The sequence below is a fragment of the Salvelinus fontinalis genome, chromosome 12 (assembly GCF_029448725.1).
Source record: "Salvelinus fontinalis isolate EN_2023a chromosome 12, ASM2944872v1, whole genome shotgun sequence".
In the NCBI taxonomy this organism is placed as follows: domain Eukaryota; kingdom Metazoa; phylum Chordata; class Actinopteri; order Salmoniformes; family Salmonidae; genus Salvelinus; species Salvelinus fontinalis.
In genome coordinates, this window is record NC_074676.1 from 48,193,962 (window position 1) to 48,216,100 (window position 22,139).

The following is a 22,139-nucleotide window of genomic DNA, read 5'->3' on the forward strand; positions in this document are numbered from 1 at the left end:
GAAAAGGCCAAAACATCATGGGATACAATTAAGTATGGGAGGAGTACACATTAAGGAAGTGGCAGAAATCAAACTACTGGGAGTGCAGCTAGACAACTGCTTATCATGGTCATCTCAAATAACTCATCGATGTAAAAATAATAACATTTAAACTGCATGCATGATCAGAAGGATAGCTAAATATTTACCAGGGAAGATTCTTAAGCAAATAACACAAGTTTTAATTGAGAGTCGGGTGAACTACTGTTCTGTGGTTTGGGGAAATGCATCAGCAAGTGAAATTAGGAGGATGCAGATTGCACAGAACTAAGCAGCAAGGATTGTTTTAAGGTGGAGATATGGTTCTTCTGTTGTAGTCATGTACAATGCTCTTGGTTGGTCATCAATCAACAAGATAATTGAATATAACATGCTTATTTTATTTCATAATATACACCATTTAAAACAGCCAAACTCTATTCACAATAGTATTCAGTTGGTAAGAGACAGACATTCAGTAAATACTAGGAATAGATTGTCCACCATCTACAGTATGTGTTATCCAGACAAAAAAGAGAAATAGGCAAGAGAACATTTCGATTTAGAGCAATAAAGAAATTAAATAATTTAACTGAGCAAACCAGAAACCTTTCAATATATACATTCCAACAATACTTTAAAACCATTTAAATATAATACATAGGAAAGTTGTGCTGGACTATGGTAGATGAAGAATCAATCAATTTTTGAGTATTTATCTGGCCAATATGTTAGTGTATTATGTATGTTTGAAACAGCGTGTTATTTGTGAAAATGTGATCGTATTATACATTTATTTGAATGTTTAAGGACTCTTGGAAGATTAGTCCAAATGAGGATTAAAAGAGATCCTAATCAAATCAAATGACTTATTAATTATTGTCACATGCTCTTATGTAATCCTTTATAAAGACTTCAGAACAGGCAGAGGACATGCTCAAAATGTAATTTACATAACCATAGACCACTTAAACTTGTACAACACTTCCACTCGCGGCTGGCCAAAAATAACTAACTGAAAGCCATGCCCCCACTAATCTACACCTCCACCCTGGGAAACAGAAATGTATCTTCACCATACCACTTTTTCTTGAGAGTGTGTGATGATTGTACATTCATATTCAAAATATTGGTTACAAAAATGTTCCGTTATATTCGGTTATGTACCCTGAAAGGTATTGACAGGTACATTGTGTGTTTTGATCTTTTTGAACCCGAGGGAAACAATACTGTACCCTAACCGTACCCTTGTTTCTGTGAGTATGTAGACTGATAAAGGGTCCGCTCTCCACATAACAGTCCTAAAATTAAGCATTATAAGCTGAACAAGAAACAGTTGCTAATGTTATAGCTAATGCTCCTACACCTTGTAGTTCATGAGCCAGAGATCAGGATATCTTTAAAAACATCTGGGGGGACAATAATGTCTCATAGTGTTATTTTGCAAGCTCTCTGTCCTCTAGAAAAGGCACTCTTGTCAATGTAATTTTGCTGATGGGGCCAGAAATGTTTGACACTCCTGACTTACAGTTTACAATGTGTTATCTCTTTCACACATTTTACCACGAAGCACAATATTTCAACAAAAAGTAATTTGATATCAGACATTGGTCTGTGATTGATGTTCCTATGTTCTTCTGTCCTGTCCAGCAAAAGTCCCTGAGGGAAAAATGGTTGCTAGACGGAGCTGCTGGGTCGGAGCAGGACGAGGCCAAGAAACAGCTGGCGGAGGACGAGGCCAAGCTCAAGGGGATTGAGGAGAACATCAATAGGTACGTCTACAACCCAGGAACACTGGTGGACCTACTACCTTTATATGTTTCTGGATTCACTCTATATCTTTAGTTCACCAGTCTTTAACCAGGCAAAACCTGCTCTTAACGTGGTCAAATCCTAATATCCTGTTCTCTCTATTTAATTTTTGCATGCCGGCTCTCTGGCAATGTGGCGCAGCACATTTGCTATGATTGAGACCCTTCTGCAACGTTTCTTTGAAACATTTTAATAAGACATAAGTTGTACTCTTAGCTGGAAAGGAGGATAGGCCTATCAGATGCTGCAAAGCACTCAATACCATTTAGACAAAACTAGCCAGACTTAAGAGAGTGGGTAGGGGTAATGGTGGAGGCAGTAATGAGGGTGCTCACTGGTGGAGAGACGAACGCAGACAACGTCTGGAACAGCACTCATCAATCTCTCCAGTACAAAAAGGAGACCCAGTAGCCAAGCCCCCCTCCCCCCTCCCCCCTTTCCACTCGCACCCCCTCCCTCATCCATCCAACCATTTTCTTTCTCACTCATAGCAAAACCGTGTCATCAATCTTCTTCTCTGGCAGTCCATTTCACTGATTAAATTCCTCCTGGCTGCTGCAGCCCAGCCCTGGCAGAACGCTGGCGCTGGCTGGCTGTATTGGGGCTCAGACTGGGGCAACACTGGCACTAAACTGTCACAACTACCAATGAGCAACGGCAGCTAACAATGGCCGCTGTCAAGGCCGGCGCTAGGCAGAATACAGAATGGGATAATGCTAAGGAGAAGCTATTGTCCCTATCTCAAATAAGCGCTTAATTCTGTTAGATAGGCCGTAGCCAGGAAGGCCCCAGTGAGGTTGTTTTGGTATTTAACAATATGAGGGCATTTAAAGGGATAGTTCATGGGTATTTCTCTTTGGCTCTGAGCAATTCATTTTAAATAAAAAATATCAGTGTATCACCTTCCCAGGGGATGAGCTCTGTAGTTGGGTGTGATGGGCTGTATCTTCTGACTCTGTAAAGCCCTCATTGTGTGCATAGTTGCCCAAAATAACAAACATTTTAGATAGACTAGACATAAATCCCAAACTGCATTTGGAATACTAGATCTGGCTTGGAACACATTGTCAAACTGTTTGTGTGCATCACTGACCATGTCTGTGTGTGAATGATCACGTTTATCCCTTTTCTGCAGACTGGAGCAGGAACTGGAGGACCTGGAGACGGACGTGTCGGTGACCTCCACCAAAGAGAGTCTGACAGATGCAGCCAACGTGGAGGAAGCCAAGACTGCCGACAACAAAGTGAGCCCCCCCCACCCCCACCCCTGAGGGCAGCTGGACATCGCAGGTCCACCGGACACTGACACACTATTAGAGACACAAGTATTTGCTTAGGGTGTGTGTGTGAAGGGTAAGGGGGGGGGGGGGAATGTGAGTGAGAGAGAGAGAGTTGGGGGGCATGTTTGAAGTAGGGGAGTGGGAATCGAGGGAAGGGGGGAGCGGACTGCCAGAGCAAGCCTTGGGTCATAAATGATAGCAAAAAGCTCTGTGTGTACAGTTACTGCCCTTGTGATGGACTGACAGTGACATGTCCACTTGAGCAAATGCCATCTCGATATTATGCCATCAGTAATATCATTAGTGACAGTCCGGATGGGCCTGGAGAGTCAGACACTGGGTCTGACAAGCTGTGTATGGGGAAGAGTTGATGACGGGAGGGGGGCTCTTGTCCAAAGGGGAAGTTCATATTGACAGCACACACTGGGCAGTTTTTAGCATGGGGGTTTCATAGCAACGGCTAGAAAAGATGCTCTGTCTTTTCTGTCTCCTTCTTGAACTCGTTGGCTCTTTCCTTCACGAGTCAATATCCACTTCCTTAAACCATCCATGCTGGCACCGCTTTCCTCAAAGGGAAAGTTCTTATATAATGTGGCATCTCTTTCTACCTCAGTCGTTTTTCTTGCTTCCTTGTCGGACATTGTTTTTATGGCATACCTCAATGGAAAATATATTCCTTCCCTCAAACTAGATTTTCAAAGAAATATGTTAAATATGTGACACAATGTTCATTCATTATGTAGCTATGGTTTTGAATAAGAGTGTCTCTTCAAGAAGCAAATCCAATACTTCAAAACTGTGGGTTGTCAGGAGAACTCGAGTGGCGCAGCGGTCTAAGGCACTGCATCTGAAGTGCTAGAGGTGTCACTACAGACCCTGGTTTGATTCCAGGCTGTATCACAACCGGCTGTAATTAGGAGTCCCATGGGCGGCGCACAATTTGCCCAGTGTTGTCCGGGTTTGGCAGGGGTAGGCTGTCATTGTAAATAAGAATTTGTTCTTAACTTGCTCAAACATAATAACAAAATCTATACTGCTAAATTCATTGTTTTTTGAATTGCCAATTCTCCCTGACTGTCAAGCTTTCTTTTTGGTAATAGTTCTCAAAGATTATATGATAAAATATATTCTGTAGGTTCATTATCTTTTCTACATACTGTATATCTGGTTTTAGTCATTTAAGTTTACACTGAAAGCAATTAGCTCAAAGTATCTAGACATTTCTAGACACATTATAGTTTTCTGGGTCAGGTGATGATACCTTGGTAGAACTGTCAGACTCAAAGAGACATTTTTATACAAAGTATTTCAGGGTTTTTATGCTATTGAAATTCTTCCTGAAATTGAAATACATTTTCGGGATGGAAAAGCACTAGTGAACTGAGCTCTAGAATTAAATTAATTGAGTCAAGTTTAGAGTAGAGGTGGAATCCCAAGCATATGTGTAGTGCAATTAAAACTTCTTCAGGATCGGTGTGTCCCCTGCGGGACGGTTGAGCTAATGTAGGCTAATGCAATTAGCATGAGGTTGTAAGTAACAGGTAGCCTAGTGGACAGGTACCCTAGTGGACGGCAGGTAGCCTAGTGGTTGGAGTGTTGGACTAGTAAGCGAAAGTTTGCAAGATCAAATCCCCGAGCTGACACAGGTAAAAATCTGTCGTTCTGCCCCTGAACAAGGCAGTTAACCCACTGTTCCTAGGCCGTCATTGAAAATAAGAATTTGTTCTTAACTGACTTGCCTAGTAAAATTAACAAGAACATTTCCCAGGACATAGACAGATCTGATATTGGCTTAAATTCTTGTTAATCTAACTGGACTGTCCAATTTACAATAGCTATTACAGTGGAAGAATACCATGCTATTGTTTGAGGAGAGTGTATAGTTTTGAACATGAAAAGTTATTAATAAACAAATTAGGCACATTTGGGCGGTCTTGCTACAAAAGTTTGACCAGAAATACAATGGTTCATCAGTCTAAACCTTTGCACGTACACTGCTGCCATCTAGTGGCCAAAATCTAAATTGCATCTGGACTGGAATAATACATTATGGCCTTTCTCTTGCATTTCAAAGAGGATGGTATATTCTCCTATATTCCTTTCACATTTCCACAAACTTCAATGTGTTTCATTTCAAATGGTACCAAGAATATGCATATCCTTGCTTCAGGGCCTGAGCTACAGGCAGTTAGATTTGGGTATGTCATTTTAGGCGAAAATTGAAAAAAAGGGGACGATCCGTAAGAGGTTTACCATTAGACCTTTACATCAATTAAAGTATATTACCCTAAAATATGAATATTACTACAGTATGCATCCAATTTAAAAGTACTGCAATAAGAATACAATTATCAAAAAAGTGCATACCATAAGCCTTCAATGTAAGGTAATTTTATTTTATCAAAGTCTGTAACATAGCATACACTGCAACTATGGCGATACAAAGTATAGCCAGGAGATTGCAACGACAAACGGAGCAACTCAACTTCATGATATCCTACCTAGGGCGGAACCCGATTTCAATAACCCCCAGCGTTTAATTTGCGTCACCCTAGTGTCCAGAAACAATAGAAACTAAAGGCATAAAGCTTCACACACATTACCGGGGAAACATCCCTGCCTGGATAAAGCCACGGGCGTAGGTGTGCTTCACTCCTATGATGTGTAAACATATGGCCATCCATCCGGAGAATGCCATAAATTGTGATTGAAACATCATGCTGTGCCTTGGCACCAGAAAGTCACTGACACAAGGGTCACCCTCTCTCATTCTATATGCCCTACAAATGTTTACATGTTCACTAGCATATAAGCATGATTTGATACGGTATATTCTGTGTTTGATCATGTCTTTTCTGGGTTTATTCATGTGTTTTCTGGGTTTGATCATTAGTTTTCAGGGTTTTATCATTTGTTTTCTGGGTTTTATCATTTGTTTTCTGGGTTTGATCATTCGTTTTCTGGGTTTTATCATTTGTTTTTGGGGTTTGATCGTGTCTTTTCTGGGTTTGATCATTCGTTTTCTGGGTTTGATGCTCTATGATGAATGGATTAAAATACTGTTTTCTCTCTCTCTCCCCTCTCTCTCTCTCAGGCTCCTGCAGGCACTGTTCAAGGTAACACATCTTCATTCACTTCCTTATTCCTCCTCCTCTTATTTCTCCTCTTTTACAAGTCTGTTGTGTTTGTCTCTCTTTCTCCCTCCCTCTCTCATTCTCACCCCACCTCCTTGTTCGGTGACCACTTATAGAGGCTAAGGAAGTGTTCAAAGGAAGCAACAGCCCTCGTCTGAACATGTCCGGAGGTGCATCAGATATAATGAGAACAGGTGAGTCTCGGTACCCTGTAGATCACATACTGAGACGCACTGTAGAGCGACATCTTAGAGAAATGCTTTGCCTCTAGATTCACTCTAGATTATAATGTCATGCTAGCATATTAAGGTGATGTTATTCCTTTCAATGTAACATTTTTGGGGGGGGAATATATTCCTGTTTCATTCAGGAATATATTAACTGATTCATAGTCAATTGAGACATTATTGACTGATTATATGAATCATATACTGTAAATTGCATCTGTGCAATCTTACATACAATAGAGCCCATTTTTGTCATAAATGGAAGACATCTCAATACGATTCCATTGGAGTCTTCTTTATCTGTCTTTGTCCCAAACCTGGGCACCTCCTCTGTGTTTGTCTCTTTCTCTCTCCCCCTCTATCTCCATCTCTATTTCTCACCCCACTTCCTTGACTGCTTATAGAGGTCAAGGAAGTGCTCAAAGTGCACAACAGCCCTCGTCTGGACATGTCCGGAGGTGCATCAGATATAATGAGAACAGGTGAGTCTCGGTACCCTGTAGATCACATATTGAGACACACTGTAGAGCGACATCTTAGAGAAATGCTGCTTTTTCACTCTCTTTTTCCTTTTTTTCCAGTCTTGAACATACAGTACCAGTCAAAAGTTTGGACACACCTACTTATGCAAGGGTGTTCATTTATTTTTTACTATTTTCTACATTGTAAAGAAAATTGTGAAGATACCAAACCTATGAAATAACACATAGGGAATCATGTAGTAACCAAAAAAGTGTTAAAGAAATCTAAATATATTTTATATTTGAGATTCTTCGAAGTAGCCACCCTTTGCCTTGATCACAGCTTTGCACTCTCTTGGCATTCTCTCAACCAGTTTCATGAGGAATGCTTTTCCAACAGTCTTGAAGGAGTTCCCACATATGCTGAGCACTTGTTGGCTGCTTTTCGGGTCCATCTCAATTGGGTTGAGGTCTAGTGATTGTGGAGGCCAGGTCATCTGATTCAGCACTCCATCACTCTCCTTCTTGTTCAAATAGCCCTTACACAGCCTGGAGGTGGGTTTTGGGTCATTGTCCCCCTAAGCGCAAACCAGATGGAGCGGCATATCTCTGCAGAATGCTGTGGTACTGTAGCCATGCTGGTTAAGTGTGCTTTGAATTCTAAATAAATCACAGACAGTGTCACAAGAATAGCACCCCCATACCATCACACCTCCTCCTCCATGCTTCATGGTGTGAACCACACATGCGGAGATCATCCGTTCACCTACTCTGCGTCTCACAAAGACACAGCGGTTGGAACCAAAAATCTCAGATTTGGACTTATCAGAACAAAGGACAGATTTCTACCGGCCTAATGTCCATTGCTCGGGTTTCTTGGCCCAAGCAAGTCTCTTCTTATTATTGGTGTACTTTAGTAGTGGTTTCTTTGCAGCAATACGACCATGAAGGCCTGAATCACACGGTCTCCTCTGAACAGTTGATGTTGTGATGTGTCTGTTATTTGAACTCTGTGAAGTATTTATTTGGGCTGCAATCTGAGGTGCAGTTAACTCTAATAAACTTATCCTCTGCAGCAGAGGTAACTCTGGGTCTTCCTTTCCTGTGGCGGTCCTCGTGGGAGCCAGTTTCATCATAACGCTTAATGGTTTTTGCGACTGCACTTGAAGAAACTTTAAAAGTTCTTGACATTTTCCTGATTGACTGACCTTCATGTCTTAAAGTAATGATGGACTGTCATTTCTCTTTGCTTATTTGAGCTGTTCTTGCCATAATATGGACTTGGTCTTTTACCAAATAAGGCTATCTTCTGTATACCACCCTACCTTGTCACAACACAACTGGATGGCTCAGAACCATTAAGAAGGAAAGAAATTCTACAAATTAACTTTTAACAAGGCACATCTGTTAATTGAAATGCATTCCAGGTGACTACCTCATGAAGCTGACTGAGAGAATGCCAAGAGTGTGCAAAGCTGTCATCAAGGCAAAGGTTGGCTACTTTGAAGAATCTCAAATATACAAAAATGTTTGGTTACTACATGATTCCATATGTGTTATTTCATAGTTTTGATATTTTCACTATTAATCTACAATGTAGAAAATAGTAAAAATAAAGAAAAACCCTTGACTGGTACCGTAGATGCCTCTTAACATAGATCTGAGTACAACATCTGACGTCAGCTTCATATCATTTAGTTACATTCATGATTTTTCTAATAAAAAACAGTGAATACCAAATAATCATTGACATTGATAGCTATTACAGTGTTAGAGAATCTCACATTAACCCATAACCTAAATCTAAATTTAGGACAAAATGGCATTGGCACCCAAATGGATTGGGCACATAACAATTCAACAATCTATAATTTTTACATTTTTAGTAATTTAGCAGACGCTCTTATCCAGAGCGACTTAGATGAGCAATTAGGGTTAAGTGCCTTGCTAAAGGGGACATCAACAGATTTTTTCACCTAGTCAGCCTGGGGATTCAAACCAGCACCCTTTTGATTATTGGCCCAATGCTTTTAACCACTAGGCTACCTGCTACATCAATATGTAACTCCTCAGTGGATCTCATTATTATCAACACAACCAGTTTGAATGGCCAGGCAGTAGCTCCTTAATAGTGCTCTCGGCAGTATCACATTTAATCTAACACGTCATCAAATCGTCATTTTGATGACAGTTTCATTGAATGACAGCAAAATAGCTGAATGCTTGGCAATTTACCCCACTGTCATACACAACACCTCAGTATAGCTCAGGATATTGTAATCACAGTTACAAATGGCTGGGGACAGCTTCATCTCCTCTCTAGGGGGCTTTTCAGCAGTATCACACTGGGGCCCTTGGCCCTCCTTCCTCCTCCTCCTTACATGTGGGCTTCTGTCCCCCTTAATTAAACATTGACTTTCATCAGCCTCACAGTAGCCCTGAAAGGAGAGAGAGGGATTCCACTGAAGGGCTATACTCCACAGTGAGGGAGTGACTAATGCGTTATTTTACTTCTTGAGCCCAGGTCACCATACATCTCCCACCTAGAGAACCCTTTCTGAGCAGGAGGGTGGAATGGGGGGTGGAATGGGGCTACTTATTGTTTCATCAACACCTGCTGGGATTAAATGCAAATTGCAGACGCTTTCCTGGATTGGTTTGTTTTGGTAACATTTTGGTGTAATACGGCCATCATATAACAGCTAAATAATATAAACTAAAAAAGGAACATAGCATGATCACCATACCCTGTACATACCCCCCTGCAGGGTCTCAGGAGGAGTGGGGATATGCATGAAACACATTTCTGTTACACTCTTGTCCATCCACAGTGTGTAACGAGACACATATAAACACCACCCACATTATGATTATTATAAACAAATAATAGATATACTGTAGATATCTAGCAGCTAGAAATGTTGATAAGGTACAATACAATACAAGGGGACTGCGATGTGTGATCAATATAGAGGGACTGTTATGGGGGATCAATATGGGGGATCAATATAGAGGGACCGTTATGGGGGATCAATATAGAGGGACCGTTATGGGGGATCAATATAGAGGGACCGTTATGGGGGATCAATATAGAGGGACCGTTATGGGGTATACATTTACATTTGAGTAATTTAGCAGACTATCTTATCTAGAGCAACTTACAGGAACAATACGGTTAAAAGGCACATCGACAGATTTTTCACCTAGTCAGCTCAGGGACTGGAACCAGTGACCTTTCGCTTACTGGCCCAGCAATCTTAACTGCTCGGCTACCTGCCACCCCATGATACATGACACATCTACCAGTTCCATGATGTGAAAAGGGTGTACTGTAGTGCCTGCATGTGATGTGGTGCCTGCATGTGCTGTGGTGCCTGCATGTGATGTAGTGCCTGAATGTGCTGTAGTGCCTGAATGTGCTGTGGTGCCTGCATGTGATGTAGTGCCTGAATGTGCTGTAGTGCCTGAATGTGCTGTAGTGCCTGAATGTGCTGTGGTGCCTGCATGTGCTGTGGTGCCTGCATGTGCTGTGGTGCCTGAATGTGCTGTGGTGCCTGAATGTGATGTAGTGCCTGAATGTGCTGTGGTGCCTGAATGTGCTGTAGTGCCTGCATGTGCTGTAGTGCCTGAATGTGCTGTGGTGCCTGCATGTGATGTAGTGCCTGAATGTGCTGTAGTGCCTGAATGTGCTGTAGTGCCTGAATGTGCTGTGGTGCCTGCATGTGCTGTGGTGCCTGAATGTGCTGTGGTGCCTGAATGTGATGTAGTGCCTGAATGTGCTGTGGTGCCTGAATGTGCTGTAGTGCCTGCATGTGCTGTGGTGCCTGCATGTGCTGTGGTGCCTGCATGTGCTGTAGTGCCTGAATGTGCTGTGGTGCCTGAATGTGCTGTGGTGCCTGAATGTGCTGTGGTGCCTGCATGTGCTGTAGTGCCTGAATGTGCTGTAGTGCCTGCATGTGATGTAGTGCCTGAATGTGCTGTGGTGCCTGCATGTGCTGTGGTGCCTGCATGTGATGTAGTGCCTGCATGTGCTGTGGTGCCTGCATGTGATGTAGTGCCTGCATGTGCTGTGGTGCCTGCATGTGATGTAGTGCCTGAATGTACTGTAGTGCCTGCATGTGATGTAGTGCCTGAATGTGCTGTGGTGCCTGCATGTGATGTAGTGCCTGAATGTGCTGTAGTGCCTGCATGTGATGTAGTGCCTGAATGTGCTGTGGTGCCTGCATGTGCTGTGGTGCTTGAATGTGCTGTGGTGCCTGCATGTGCTGTGGTGCCTGAATGTGCTGTGGTGCCTGCATGTGCTGTAGTGCCTGAATGTGCCATGGTGCCTGAATGTGCTGTGGTGCCTGCATGTGCTGTGGTGCCTGAATGTGCTGTGGTGCCTGCATGTGCTGTGGTGCCTGCATGTGCTGTGGTGCCTGAATGTGCTGTGGTGCCTGAATGTGCTGTGGTGCCTGAATGTGCTGTAGTGCCTGCATGTGCTGTGGTGCCTGAATGTGCTGTAGTGCCTGAATGTGCTGTGGTGCCTGCATGTGATGTAGTGCCTGCATGTGCTGTGGTGCCTGCATGTGCTGTGGTGCCTGCATGTGCTGTGGTGCCTGAATGTGCTGTGGTGCCTGAATGTGCTGTGGTGCCTGCATGTGCTGTGGTGCCTGAATGTGCTGTAGTGCCTGCATGTGCTGTGGTGCTTGAATGTACTGTAGTGCCTGCATGTGCTGTAGTGCCTGCATGTGCTGTGGTGCCTGCATGTGCTGTGGTGCCTGCATGTGCTGTGGTGCCTGCATGTGCTGTAGTGCCTGCATGTGCTGTGGTGCTTGAATGTACTGTAGTGCCTGCATGTGCTGTGGTGCCTGAATGTGCTGTGGTGCCTGCATGTGCTGTAGTGCCTGCATGTGCTGTGGTGCCTGCATGTGCTGTGGTGCTTGAATGTGCTGTGGTGCCTGCATGTGCTGTGGTGCCTGAATGTGCTGTGGTGCTTGAATGTACTGTAGTGCCTGCATGTGCTGTAGTGCCTGAATGTGCTGTGGTGCCTGCATGTGATGTAGTGCCTGAATGTGCCATGGTGCCTGCATGTGATGTAGTGCCTGAATGTGCTGTGGTGCCTGAATGTGCTGTAGTGCCTGAATGTGCTGTGGTGCCTGCATGTGCTGTAGTGCCTGCATGTGCTGTAGTGCCTGAATGTGCTGTGGTGCCTGCATGTGATGTAGTGCCTGAATGTGCTGTGGTGCCTGAATGTGCTGTAGTGCCTGAATGTGCTGTGGTGCCTGCATGTGCTGTAGTGCCTGCATGTGCTGTAGTGCCTGAATGTGCTGTGGTGCCTGCATGTGCTGTAGTGCCTGAATGTGCTGTGGTGCCTGCATGTGCTGTAGTGCCTGAATGTGCTGTGGTGCCTGAATGTGCTGTGGTGCTTGCATGTGCTGTGGTGCCTGCATGTACTGTAGTGCCTGAATGTGCTGTAGTGCCTGAATGTGCTGTGGTGCCTGCATGTGATGTAGTGCCTGCATGTGCTGTAGTGCCTGAATGTGCTGTGGTGCCTGCATGTGCTGTGGTGCCTGCATGTGATGTAGTGCCTGAATGTGCTGTGGTGCCTGAATGTGCTGTGGTGCCTGCATGTGATGTAGTGCCTGAATTCACTATGTGAATTTGAATGAGTGGGTGGTAATGTACATAGTCACGTGGGAGGAACTATTTTAATGACGGACCACTTGGGTATTTGATCACCATTAAGTACTCATAGCTAAGTACTTAGGAGAAGACAAAATCAATGAGAATGCCATACAACATGTTGCATTCTCTGAAGTGATTTGGTATACTGTATTTCATGTACTCTATTTGTTGTCACTCTGTCGTGTTTTTGTACTGTATTTTCCCCTAACATTTGTCTTCTGTCCTAATCTTCACAGTGATCAACTGTTTGTCTATCTGTTTGGGTGTGTGTATGAGTTTGTGTGAGATTGTCTCTTTGCCTGCGTGTTGGTCTGTTCTTATTCATTCCTGCGGACATTCAATGAGATTTGTGACTAAAGGGGTTAAAACAAGTAGAGTAGTGCTTGTAAAGAGATGGTATACTGAGTATTCAGTTCTCACAGTGGAGATACCCTATATGTAGTTATCATCAGACGATGCAATGTTGCCTAGGCAACGCAGCTCCGCCGTCGTCATGGCAGCGTTAGATTCACACACAGTGTGCACATCACGACAAATTATAGTGTTGCTTTCAAAAAAGCTAAGTAGTTTCACAGTGTCAGCTGTGGCCTAATAGCATAATTATCCAAATGTAATTTTGTACATGCTTTCTTTGAAGGAAAAAGGAAACCTCACACTGCTCTTGATAGTACCACTGATCTTTAATAAGGAGACATACTATTAAGAGCAGTGTGCGGTTGCCTTTTTCCTTCATCTTGTTCAACTGTTACCATGCACCTGCAAAAAACGATTGCTCAGAAGTGCGAGTGCCTTTTGAAGTACATGCTTTCTTTACAACCTGGTGTGCACGTAATTCTGCAAACATATGGCTCACCTTTCCCATCCAGTAGCTACCCCAGTCAAAGGAGTATCATAACTTGTAGTTATGTTTACTTCGTGTGTGTTGGTGTTACACGGAAATACTGATTGGTGGCTCGTGTTTATTTATTTATTTCATCTTTATTTAACCCGGTAGGCTAGTTGAGAACAAGTTCTCATTAGTGTAGACTGATTTAGTATGGCTTTTAGTGGAACATTGTAGCATTGTTGTATAGAGTGGTTGTCTTTAAAAAAAAGAACAGTATAAACGATAGAGAGAAAGAGAGAGAGAGAGGCTATGTAGTGTGTAACATATAGATGTGTGGGATGACTGTGAGTGTGTGTGTGAGAGAGAGGACAACTCTGCAGTGCCCTAACATCTCCTCTTGTTGACACCCAATGCACCCAGCGATGTACTCAGTAGAGATCACCGTTGAGAGGGACAATGTCACGGGCGAGACTAAGGTGTTGTCTACCAACACCCTACTGCCCATTAACCTCTCTGGGCAAGGGGTCAAGGTGTATGAGGATTACCAGAAAGGTGATTTTCCAATGTGTTTCAACAGCAAAAGGAGACACTCAGCTAAGACATGCACAGTGAATGCCTTTACGAGAAGTGTTAACAGCTATGACTCTATCACTAAATATTTGATGTACAAGAACAAATTGATAACAGTAATATCACAAGATGGTAAATGTTTTCTCTGAAGATGAAGATATTATCTTGGATAAGTCTACCTAAAATTATAGTTATTACAGACATTGTTTGTTTGATCGTAGCCAATTAAAGACATAGGCTACATCTTGTGGTTCAATAAACTTCATAATGTATTTTCACTTTATATAAAAGCTTCCGTATACTCTGTCTCATATAATGATTGGTGTGAAACCACTCATTAACAGTAGATATTTTTTTAACTTAATTTTACTTCTTGTGAAGCAAAAGAACTACATACAGATGTAGGATGTTAATTTGATCACCCTGTTGCAGGAGACCTTTCCAGCAATGCAGGAAATGTTTACATTTTAGTGTATTTGAGGCTTCTGAAGTTTGCCATTTCCACTTTGAAATTTCAGACTTTATTTTCCCTTATGAAAATGTATTTACCCCTTCAAAAATGTCTATTCATTATAATCCACATAACAATTGACATTTCCTGTTGATGCATTATTATTTTCCTGCTGTAGCAAACTGGCTCAAATTAAGATTCTACATCTGTAGTTCAGCATAGTATGACAAAGTGTTGCAGGGTGACCAATAAATCCATAACTACTTATAGACCTGGTTTTAAGCCAATAACTCTACTTCAATAGTTATATTTGTGAATGTGAACTTGGGCCATTATGTATTGGTTAAAAAAAACGTCAATACATTCAAAACCCATTTCAAATGGTCCTGTTGGTCTCCCTGTAGCTCTTTTGGTTCACCTGTTGGTATTGGGCATGACCCTTCGCTACTCCCCCCCCCCCCCCCCCCCCAAACACATCCACACTGGTCGTCACACTTCTGTGGGAGTGCAGTGTCAGGGTTGGACCTCTAAAGCCAGTTTCCCAGACCCAGATTAAGCCTATTCGTGTACTAAAAAGCACTCTCAATGGAGATTCTCTATTGAGTATACTTGTAGTTCAGGAATAGGCTTCAATCTTGGTCTGGGAAACCAGCCCATAATGTTTTAGGTTGGTGATAGTGCCCTGAATATCCGAAGAATGAACCCTCTGCTGTAGCCAAAAGTTAGTGTTGGTGTAAGGCGAGGCCAGACTGGCTCGTTGATTTTATCCATAGCTGTGATTTCCACTGCTTTCTCGATGGGAGTTGAAGGTCAGCAGAGATGTCTATACAATTTCCATCCATTTTCACAGACCAAAAGTTCAGATGAGTTGAACTTTTGATGGTTCGATGGATACATAACCATCCGTTTAGCCAATTAGAAAAGATGAGGCTTTTTAAGTCGAACACTCCACACACCCACCCACGGACCACAGACCAAAATTAATCTGTTTTAATTCGGTGTCCGTTTTCCACGGATCAGTCTGGTCTCCTCCTGTATGCAGACTCCAGCTCTACTTTCTCTCCTAGTCATATCCATCCACCTCATCCTGTATGGAGATTGTAGATCTACTCTCTCTCGTAGTCATATCCATCCACCTCATATTATTGATTCTGCCTCCCAGACACAGACAACAAGCACTGGGCTCATGATGCAGCAGCTGTGGCATTGGCTTTGTTTCCCCCTGCACTCTTTCAGCTGCTCTCCTCCCCTCCTCTCCTCTCCTCCTCATCTGCTTTTCTCCCTCCCCTGTTTCTCTGTGATTTAACTGTGATTGCCATTACTGGTCAGCTTCAGTGCACTTCACTGTCCTGTGAGTGGAGGTTTGTGGGGAAAGGGTATAGCCTTAAATAGTCTCCCTCTTTGTTTCGCAATGATCTAACATGACTGACATGGCTTTGGTCTGTCCAGTCATATCAGATCAGTTATGATTGCTTCACGGAAGGATCCATTTAAAAAAAAATTGAACAGGGTCTAGTTCTCCATGCTCTCATGAGTCTCTTCTGTTAGTGACACGTCTGTCGCTCTCCTTTCTCTCTCTCCATCTCTCTCTCTCTCGTAGTGGTACACGAGGTGAACGGGGAGAACGGGGTCCACCAGCTCAGCGCCAACGAGGTGGACGAGCTCATCCACAAAGCTGATGAGTCCATGATGAGCGACGCCACCACCGCCGCCGCCACCTTCACCGCCCCTGTCTTCCCCACCAATGCTGAGTTGGCTGCAGAACAGCAGACGACACCCAAGAAGGAGATCACAGGCATGGAGGCCAAGGCAGGTGGCGCTAGTCCCCAGCCAGGTGGAGGCGAGATGGAGGCCAGCGCCGAGAACCCCGTCACTATGGTGTTCATGGGCTACCAGAGTGTGGAGGACGAGACGGAGACCAACAAGGTGCTGGGCCTGGAGGGGACCGTCAAGGCCCAGCTGGTGGTCATCGAGGACGGCAAGGGCAAGAATGTGACGGTGGGGCCCACCCCAGCCACCGTGACCGTCACCGAGGGAGGCGCCAAGAAAGAGCAGTCGCCCCCACCCAACGGCAGCGCCGCTGACCCCGCCAAGACCCCTCAGGAGACATCCTCCGCAAAGGAGAAAGGAGGTGAGCCAGAGGGGGGCGCCACTGAGCTCAACAACAAGGAGAAGCAGCCTTGCAAGTGTTGCACCATCATGTGAGCAACTGTTGTGTGGCTGAACTTGACATTTCAAGGAGAAATGACAAACCAACAACAACCATAACGTCATGAAAACCAACAAACCCCTCCCCCCTGCCCTGAATAAAAAGGCATACATGTTCTTTATCTTCTGATAGCCTGCTGTTGTTTTCTGACTTCGTTTTAAGTATTTCACTATCATCTCATCATCTCCTTTCCTTCTTTTGACTTTTTTTATTATTTCAGGTTTGGTTGTGACAAAGGGGAGCAATCCCTACCTTCTCACACTTTGAGATTTCTGAGGGAGAGAGGAGATAGAAAAGGAAGGATAGAAGGAGAGAAAGAAAGAGGAAGGGGTTTGTTTACTCGCCCAGCATTGTCCAACAAGCATTTTTTTTAAATGACATCTCTTATACACCACCATGAATTGTGTAATCTTAACTTTCTGTATGAAGGACAGATATATCTCTCTATATATCTCTATATATACATTGTTTATTTTAAAGATATATTTATTTGACTTTTTATTTTTTTGAAAATGCCCTCTGGAAAGTATTTTTGACAGAAGCATGGTATTCATTGTTTTTTTCTGTCCTGTGCTAGTGCATTTTAGATTAAAAACGGGGACATGATTTTCTCAACACAATTCTCTTGGATTTTGATTTCCAGAAAAAAAGAAAAAAAAACTTACTTTGGAATGTCTGAGGCAGACAAACACACCACTGATATATGGGATGTCTGTGACAAACACAACACTGATATATGGGATGTCTGAGACAGACACAACGCTGATATTTAGAAGTGACATGCAATTAGATGTCAGTAATATTGATGACGTCGAAGTACTGTGTGCGTGTGTGTATGAGCATGCATGAGTGTGTGTGTGTTGGAATAAAATGACCTCGTTGGTCCTTATATCATCCGACACTACACTACCCACAATCCCCATCACCTATTTTCTTTCTGGAAGAAAAAACTATCCATGCAATTTTTTTGTGATTTCCCTGCAACCAAATCAGCTACACTAGTTCGACAACACTAGTAATGAATTGAATAACATGTGTGAAGGTCATTCATACCGAAGCTTGAAAATGAAATGAATGCCCCTCTGTAAGGCTTGATGTTTGTGTGATTCACCCCCACATTACCCAGAATACCACTGCCCCTTTAATATAAATAATGTTGCTTACAGCTGCCTTTGTGATAACACTAACTACTTTTCATTAACTCATTGACATAATCCTGGCTCCTGATGTTATGACCTAGCAACTAACTGGGTTTTGAAATAATGGTCGGCGTGGACAGGCCCTTCCAATGTCCCGAAGATTTTCGGCTGGATATTAACTACTGTGGAATTGGTGCATGGAGCATAATCTGTTGTTTTAAACGGCAGCGCATATCCTACCAAACTGTGTTGCAAATACTGCAAGAATTTGCTCCATTCAGACATTGAGGAAGAGTGCCATTTGAATGGGGGTCGGGGGTCATATATTTCCCTCAGAGTCTGTGTGGGAGGAGATTCATTATAAGAGTACTTGGTTTTCTGTTTTCCTGTTTGAACTCTACTGTCAGGCCTTGGTTTTGTCATTTGTCAACGAAACCAAAGAAAACAGTTCAAGTAGGCCTACTTTTCATTGTGTATCTATCACAGGAGGTTGGTGGCACCTTAGTTCCTTAGTTGCAGAGGATGGGCTTGTGGTAATGCCTGGAGCGGAATCAGTGGAATGGTATCAAATACACCACACACGTGATTTCCATGTGTTTGATACCATTCCATTTGCTCCATTCCAGACATTATTATGAGCCGTCCTCCCCTCTGCAACCTCACCGGTATCTATCTATCGACATGTGAGGCAAAAAGCAGGGAATTTCAACTACAACATTCCAATAAGTTTTCAGAATCCTTTCCTACTCTCCTCTGAGTGGTCGATTTTGCTCAAAATTTGGTGTTGCAATTATTTGCCAATTTTTATTTATTTTCAGAGAGCAATAGATGTTTTTGCAGTGTGGCTACATTTGAACAGCTGTGTTTTCCTTTCCCTTGGCTTGTGTGTGTTTGTTAGCTGCAGCATTCTTTACATCTTACTTATTTCTGCCATTTTGGAGCCAAATTTCCAGCTGAGCTGAGGGTCATGTTATCATTGTCCAGTGTATTTTTCCAGTGGTGAGTTGAGTCAGTTGAGTTGGATTAGGTAAACTAGGTGTCAGATCTTTTCAACCAACTCACTGGTTGAAGTCAAGCTCATATGTAACCGTGGTCCATGTGTTATTATTCGCATCCGAAATAAAACAAACATTTTGTTTTCAAAGATGGTCTGCATTATCTTGAAGTGAGTCCAAGAAGTGAGCTCTCTTTAGCCAGAGGTTGGCCAGCTTTGCATCATGTTTGCCTATTCCTCTTTTAATATTGTTCCATGTGTATTTATACCTTTCCATTTATATTTATAGAGCTCTATATGTTATTTAAAGGGTTAATGTCTTTGTGAGGGTTCAAATCAAGAACATGATGGAGAATAGATAAAAAATAACCAGGTCTGATAAGCCTTGTCAAAATGATGCTGGAGAATCCATTGCACTGCAGAAAGAAACCAAATGGAACATCTATTCATTTCAATTTGATCATGTAAAATATATTATGAAATAATATTCTTTGCCAATCCCCTTCAATCCCACTTCCTCATGCGCAGTCAAAGGGGCAGGGCAATCATTGATAGGCCGACACATCCTCCAATATGCTGCTCAGCATCCAGCAAGGAGCATAAAAAGCTGACACAGTGAAATGTGTGTTACTCTATAGGAGTGGTCCCAACCTTTCTCGGTTACTGTACCACCAACTAAATTTTGTTCTGCCCAGAGTACCCCTGCAGTACCCCCTCATGTGCATTTTACCAGTAGGCCTATGGTCTCATGAGTCTTCTCAAGTATCCCCTGTGGATAGGCCAAGTACCTCCAAGGGTCCTAGTACCTCTGGTTGGGAATCCCTGCTCTATAGGACAGTCACTATCTGTAGTGTTGGTCTAGAATACGTTCGATAAAAAAACACTGACTTCCAATTCGCTAAGGCATTGCTGAAGACCAGTCCTCGTCGAATAATATTCCCACACTGCTGGATCCAAATCTATGCAAGAACTCCCATTCATGAAAGCTGCCAACATTATCATCAGCAAAATCCTCATACAGCTATAGCATTAGGGACTAGCAGCAGCACTGATAAGAGTTCATCAGTATATCACAAAGGCCAAGCGTTGAACCATGGCCCATCCTTTCCTTTGCATAAGATTATGCCTTTTTATTTCCTAAATATCTGCTTGCTAACAGTTTACGACACATATATGTATATATTTATATATATAAATATATATATATAAATATATATATAAATATATATATATATAAATATATAAATATATATATATATATATATATATATATATATATATATATATATATATATATATATATATATATGTATATATGTATGTGTGGCTCAGCCTCAGTAGCTGTTAGCATAGAATTGCCCTCCCTAGAAGCCTGTGTTTCAGACATAAGGAAGTGGATGGCTACAAACGTTCTACTTTTAAACTCGGAAAAAACAGAGATGCTTGTTCTAGGTCCCAAGAAACAAAGAGATCTTCTGTTGAATCTGACAATTAATCTTGATGGTTGTACAGTCGTCTCAAATTAAACTGTGAAGGACCTCAGCGTTACTCTGGACCCTGATCTCTCTTTTGACGAACATATCAAGACTGTTTCAAGGACAGCTTTTTTCCATCTACGTAACATTGAAAAAACAGAAACTTTCTGTCCAAAAATGATGCAGAAAAATGTATCCATGCTTTTGTTACTTCTAGGTTAGACTACTGCAATGCTCTACTTTCCGGCTACCCGGATAAAGCACTAAATAAACTTCAGTTAGTGCTAAATATGGCTGCTAGAATCCTGACTAGAACCAAAAAATGTGATCATATTACTCCAGTGCTACCCTCCCTACACTGGCTTCCTGTTAAGGCAAGGGCTGATTTCAAGGTTTTACTGCTAACCTACAAAGCATTACATGGGTTTGCTCCTACCTATCTTTCCGATTTGGTCCTGCCGTACATACCTACACGTACGCTACAGTCACAAGACGCAGGCCTCCTAATTGTCCCTAGAATTTCGAAACAAACAGCTGGAGGCAGGGCTTTCTCCTATAGAGCTCCATTTTTATGGAATGGTCTGCCTACCCATGTGAAATACGCAGACTGGGTCTCAACCTTTGAGTCTTTACTGAAGACTCATCTCTTCAGTAGGTCATATGATTGAGTGTAGTCTGGCCCAGGAGTGTGAAGGTGAACGGAAAGGTACTGGAGCAACGAACCGCCCTTGCTGTCTCTGCCTGGCCGGTTCCCCTCTCTCCACTGGAATTCTCTGCCTCTAACCCTATTACAGGGGCTGAGTCAATGGCTTACTGGTGCTCTTCCAGTGGGTTGAGTCGCCGACGTGGTCTTCTTGTCTGGGTTGGCGCCCCCGCTTGGGTTGTGCCGTGGCGGAAATCTTTGTGGGCTATACTCAGCCTTGTCTCAGGATGGTAAGTTGGTGGTTGAAGGTATCCCTCTAGTGGTGTGGGGGCTGTGCTTTGGCAAAGTGGGTGGGGTTCTATCCTTCCTGTTTGGCCCTGTCCGGGGGTATCATCGGATGGGGCCACAGTGTCTCCTGACCCCTACTGTCTCAGCCTCCAGTATTTATGCTGCAGTAATTTGTGTCGGGGGGCTAGGGTTTTTCTGCACCATTTAATTGTTTCTCATTATAATAAAATGAGATTTGTCAAATGTCTAGCAGTTGTGTGGTATACATCTGAAATATGCTCATGTATCATACAAGTACATTTGTTGAACTGAACTAATCAAGCAAATATCAGTTTATTGGTGGGTCAAAAGAACAGGCATTTATTCTCCTTAAGCTTATATCTGGAGTATTTCTCCTGTCTTATCCGGTGTCCTGTGTGAATTTAAGTATGCTCTCTCTAATTCTCTCTTTCTTTCTTTCTCTCTCTCGGAGGACCTGAGCCCTAGGACCATGCCTCAGGACTACCTGGCATGATGACTCCTTGCTGTCCCCAGTCCACTGCTGCTCCAGTTTCAACTGTTCTGCCTGCGGCTATGGAACCCTGACCTGTTCACCGGACGTGCTACCTGTCTCAGACCTGCTGTTTTCAACTCTCTAGAAACAGCAGGAGCGGTAGAGATACTCTCAATGATTGGCTATGAAAAGCCAACTGACATTCACTCCTGAGGTGCTGACTTGTTGCACCCTCAACAACTACTGTGATTATTATTATTTGACCATGCTGGTCATTTATGAACATTTGAACATCTTGGCCATGTTCTGTTATAATCTCCACCCGGCACAGCCAGAAGAGCACTGGCCACCCCTCATAGCCTGGGTCCTCTCTAGGTTTCTTCCTAGGTTTTGGCCTTTCTAGGGAGTTTTTCCTAGCCACCGTGCTTCTACACCTGCATTGCTTGCTGTTT

The 22,139-nt window shown here is 43.0% G+C and overlaps 1 protein-coding gene across 8 annotated transcripts in view; it reads left to right on the top strand.

Moving 5' to 3' along the window:
* LOC129867526 (paralemmin-1-like) overlaps positions 1-18,938 on the top strand; it is a 61,882-nt gene extending 42,944 nt beyond the window's left edge. For 5 of the 8 annotated variants that reach the window (XM_055940986.1, XM_055940985.1, XM_055940984.1 and 2 more), the window contains 7 exons: positions 1,669-1,790; positions 2,966-3,074; positions 6,205-6,226; positions 6,361-6,438; positions 6,876-6,953; positions 13,846-13,977; positions 16,047-18,938. In XM_055940986.1, coding sequence (XP_055796961.1) covers positions 1,669-1,790; positions 2,966-3,074; positions 6,205-6,226; positions 6,361-6,438; positions 6,876-6,953; positions 13,846-13,977; positions 16,047-16,651 — 1,146 coding nt within the window. In that variant the 3' untranslated portion in view covers positions 16,652-18,938. The remainder of the gene's footprint in view (positions 1-1,668; positions 1,791-2,965; positions 3,075-6,204; positions 6,227-6,360; positions 6,439-6,875; positions 6,954-13,845; positions 13,978-16,046) is intronic. The other 3 variants (XM_055940987.1, XM_055940988.1, XM_055940989.1) reach the window with 3 other exon arrangements.
* The last annotated feature ends 3,201 nt before the right edge of the window (positions 18,939-22,139 follow it).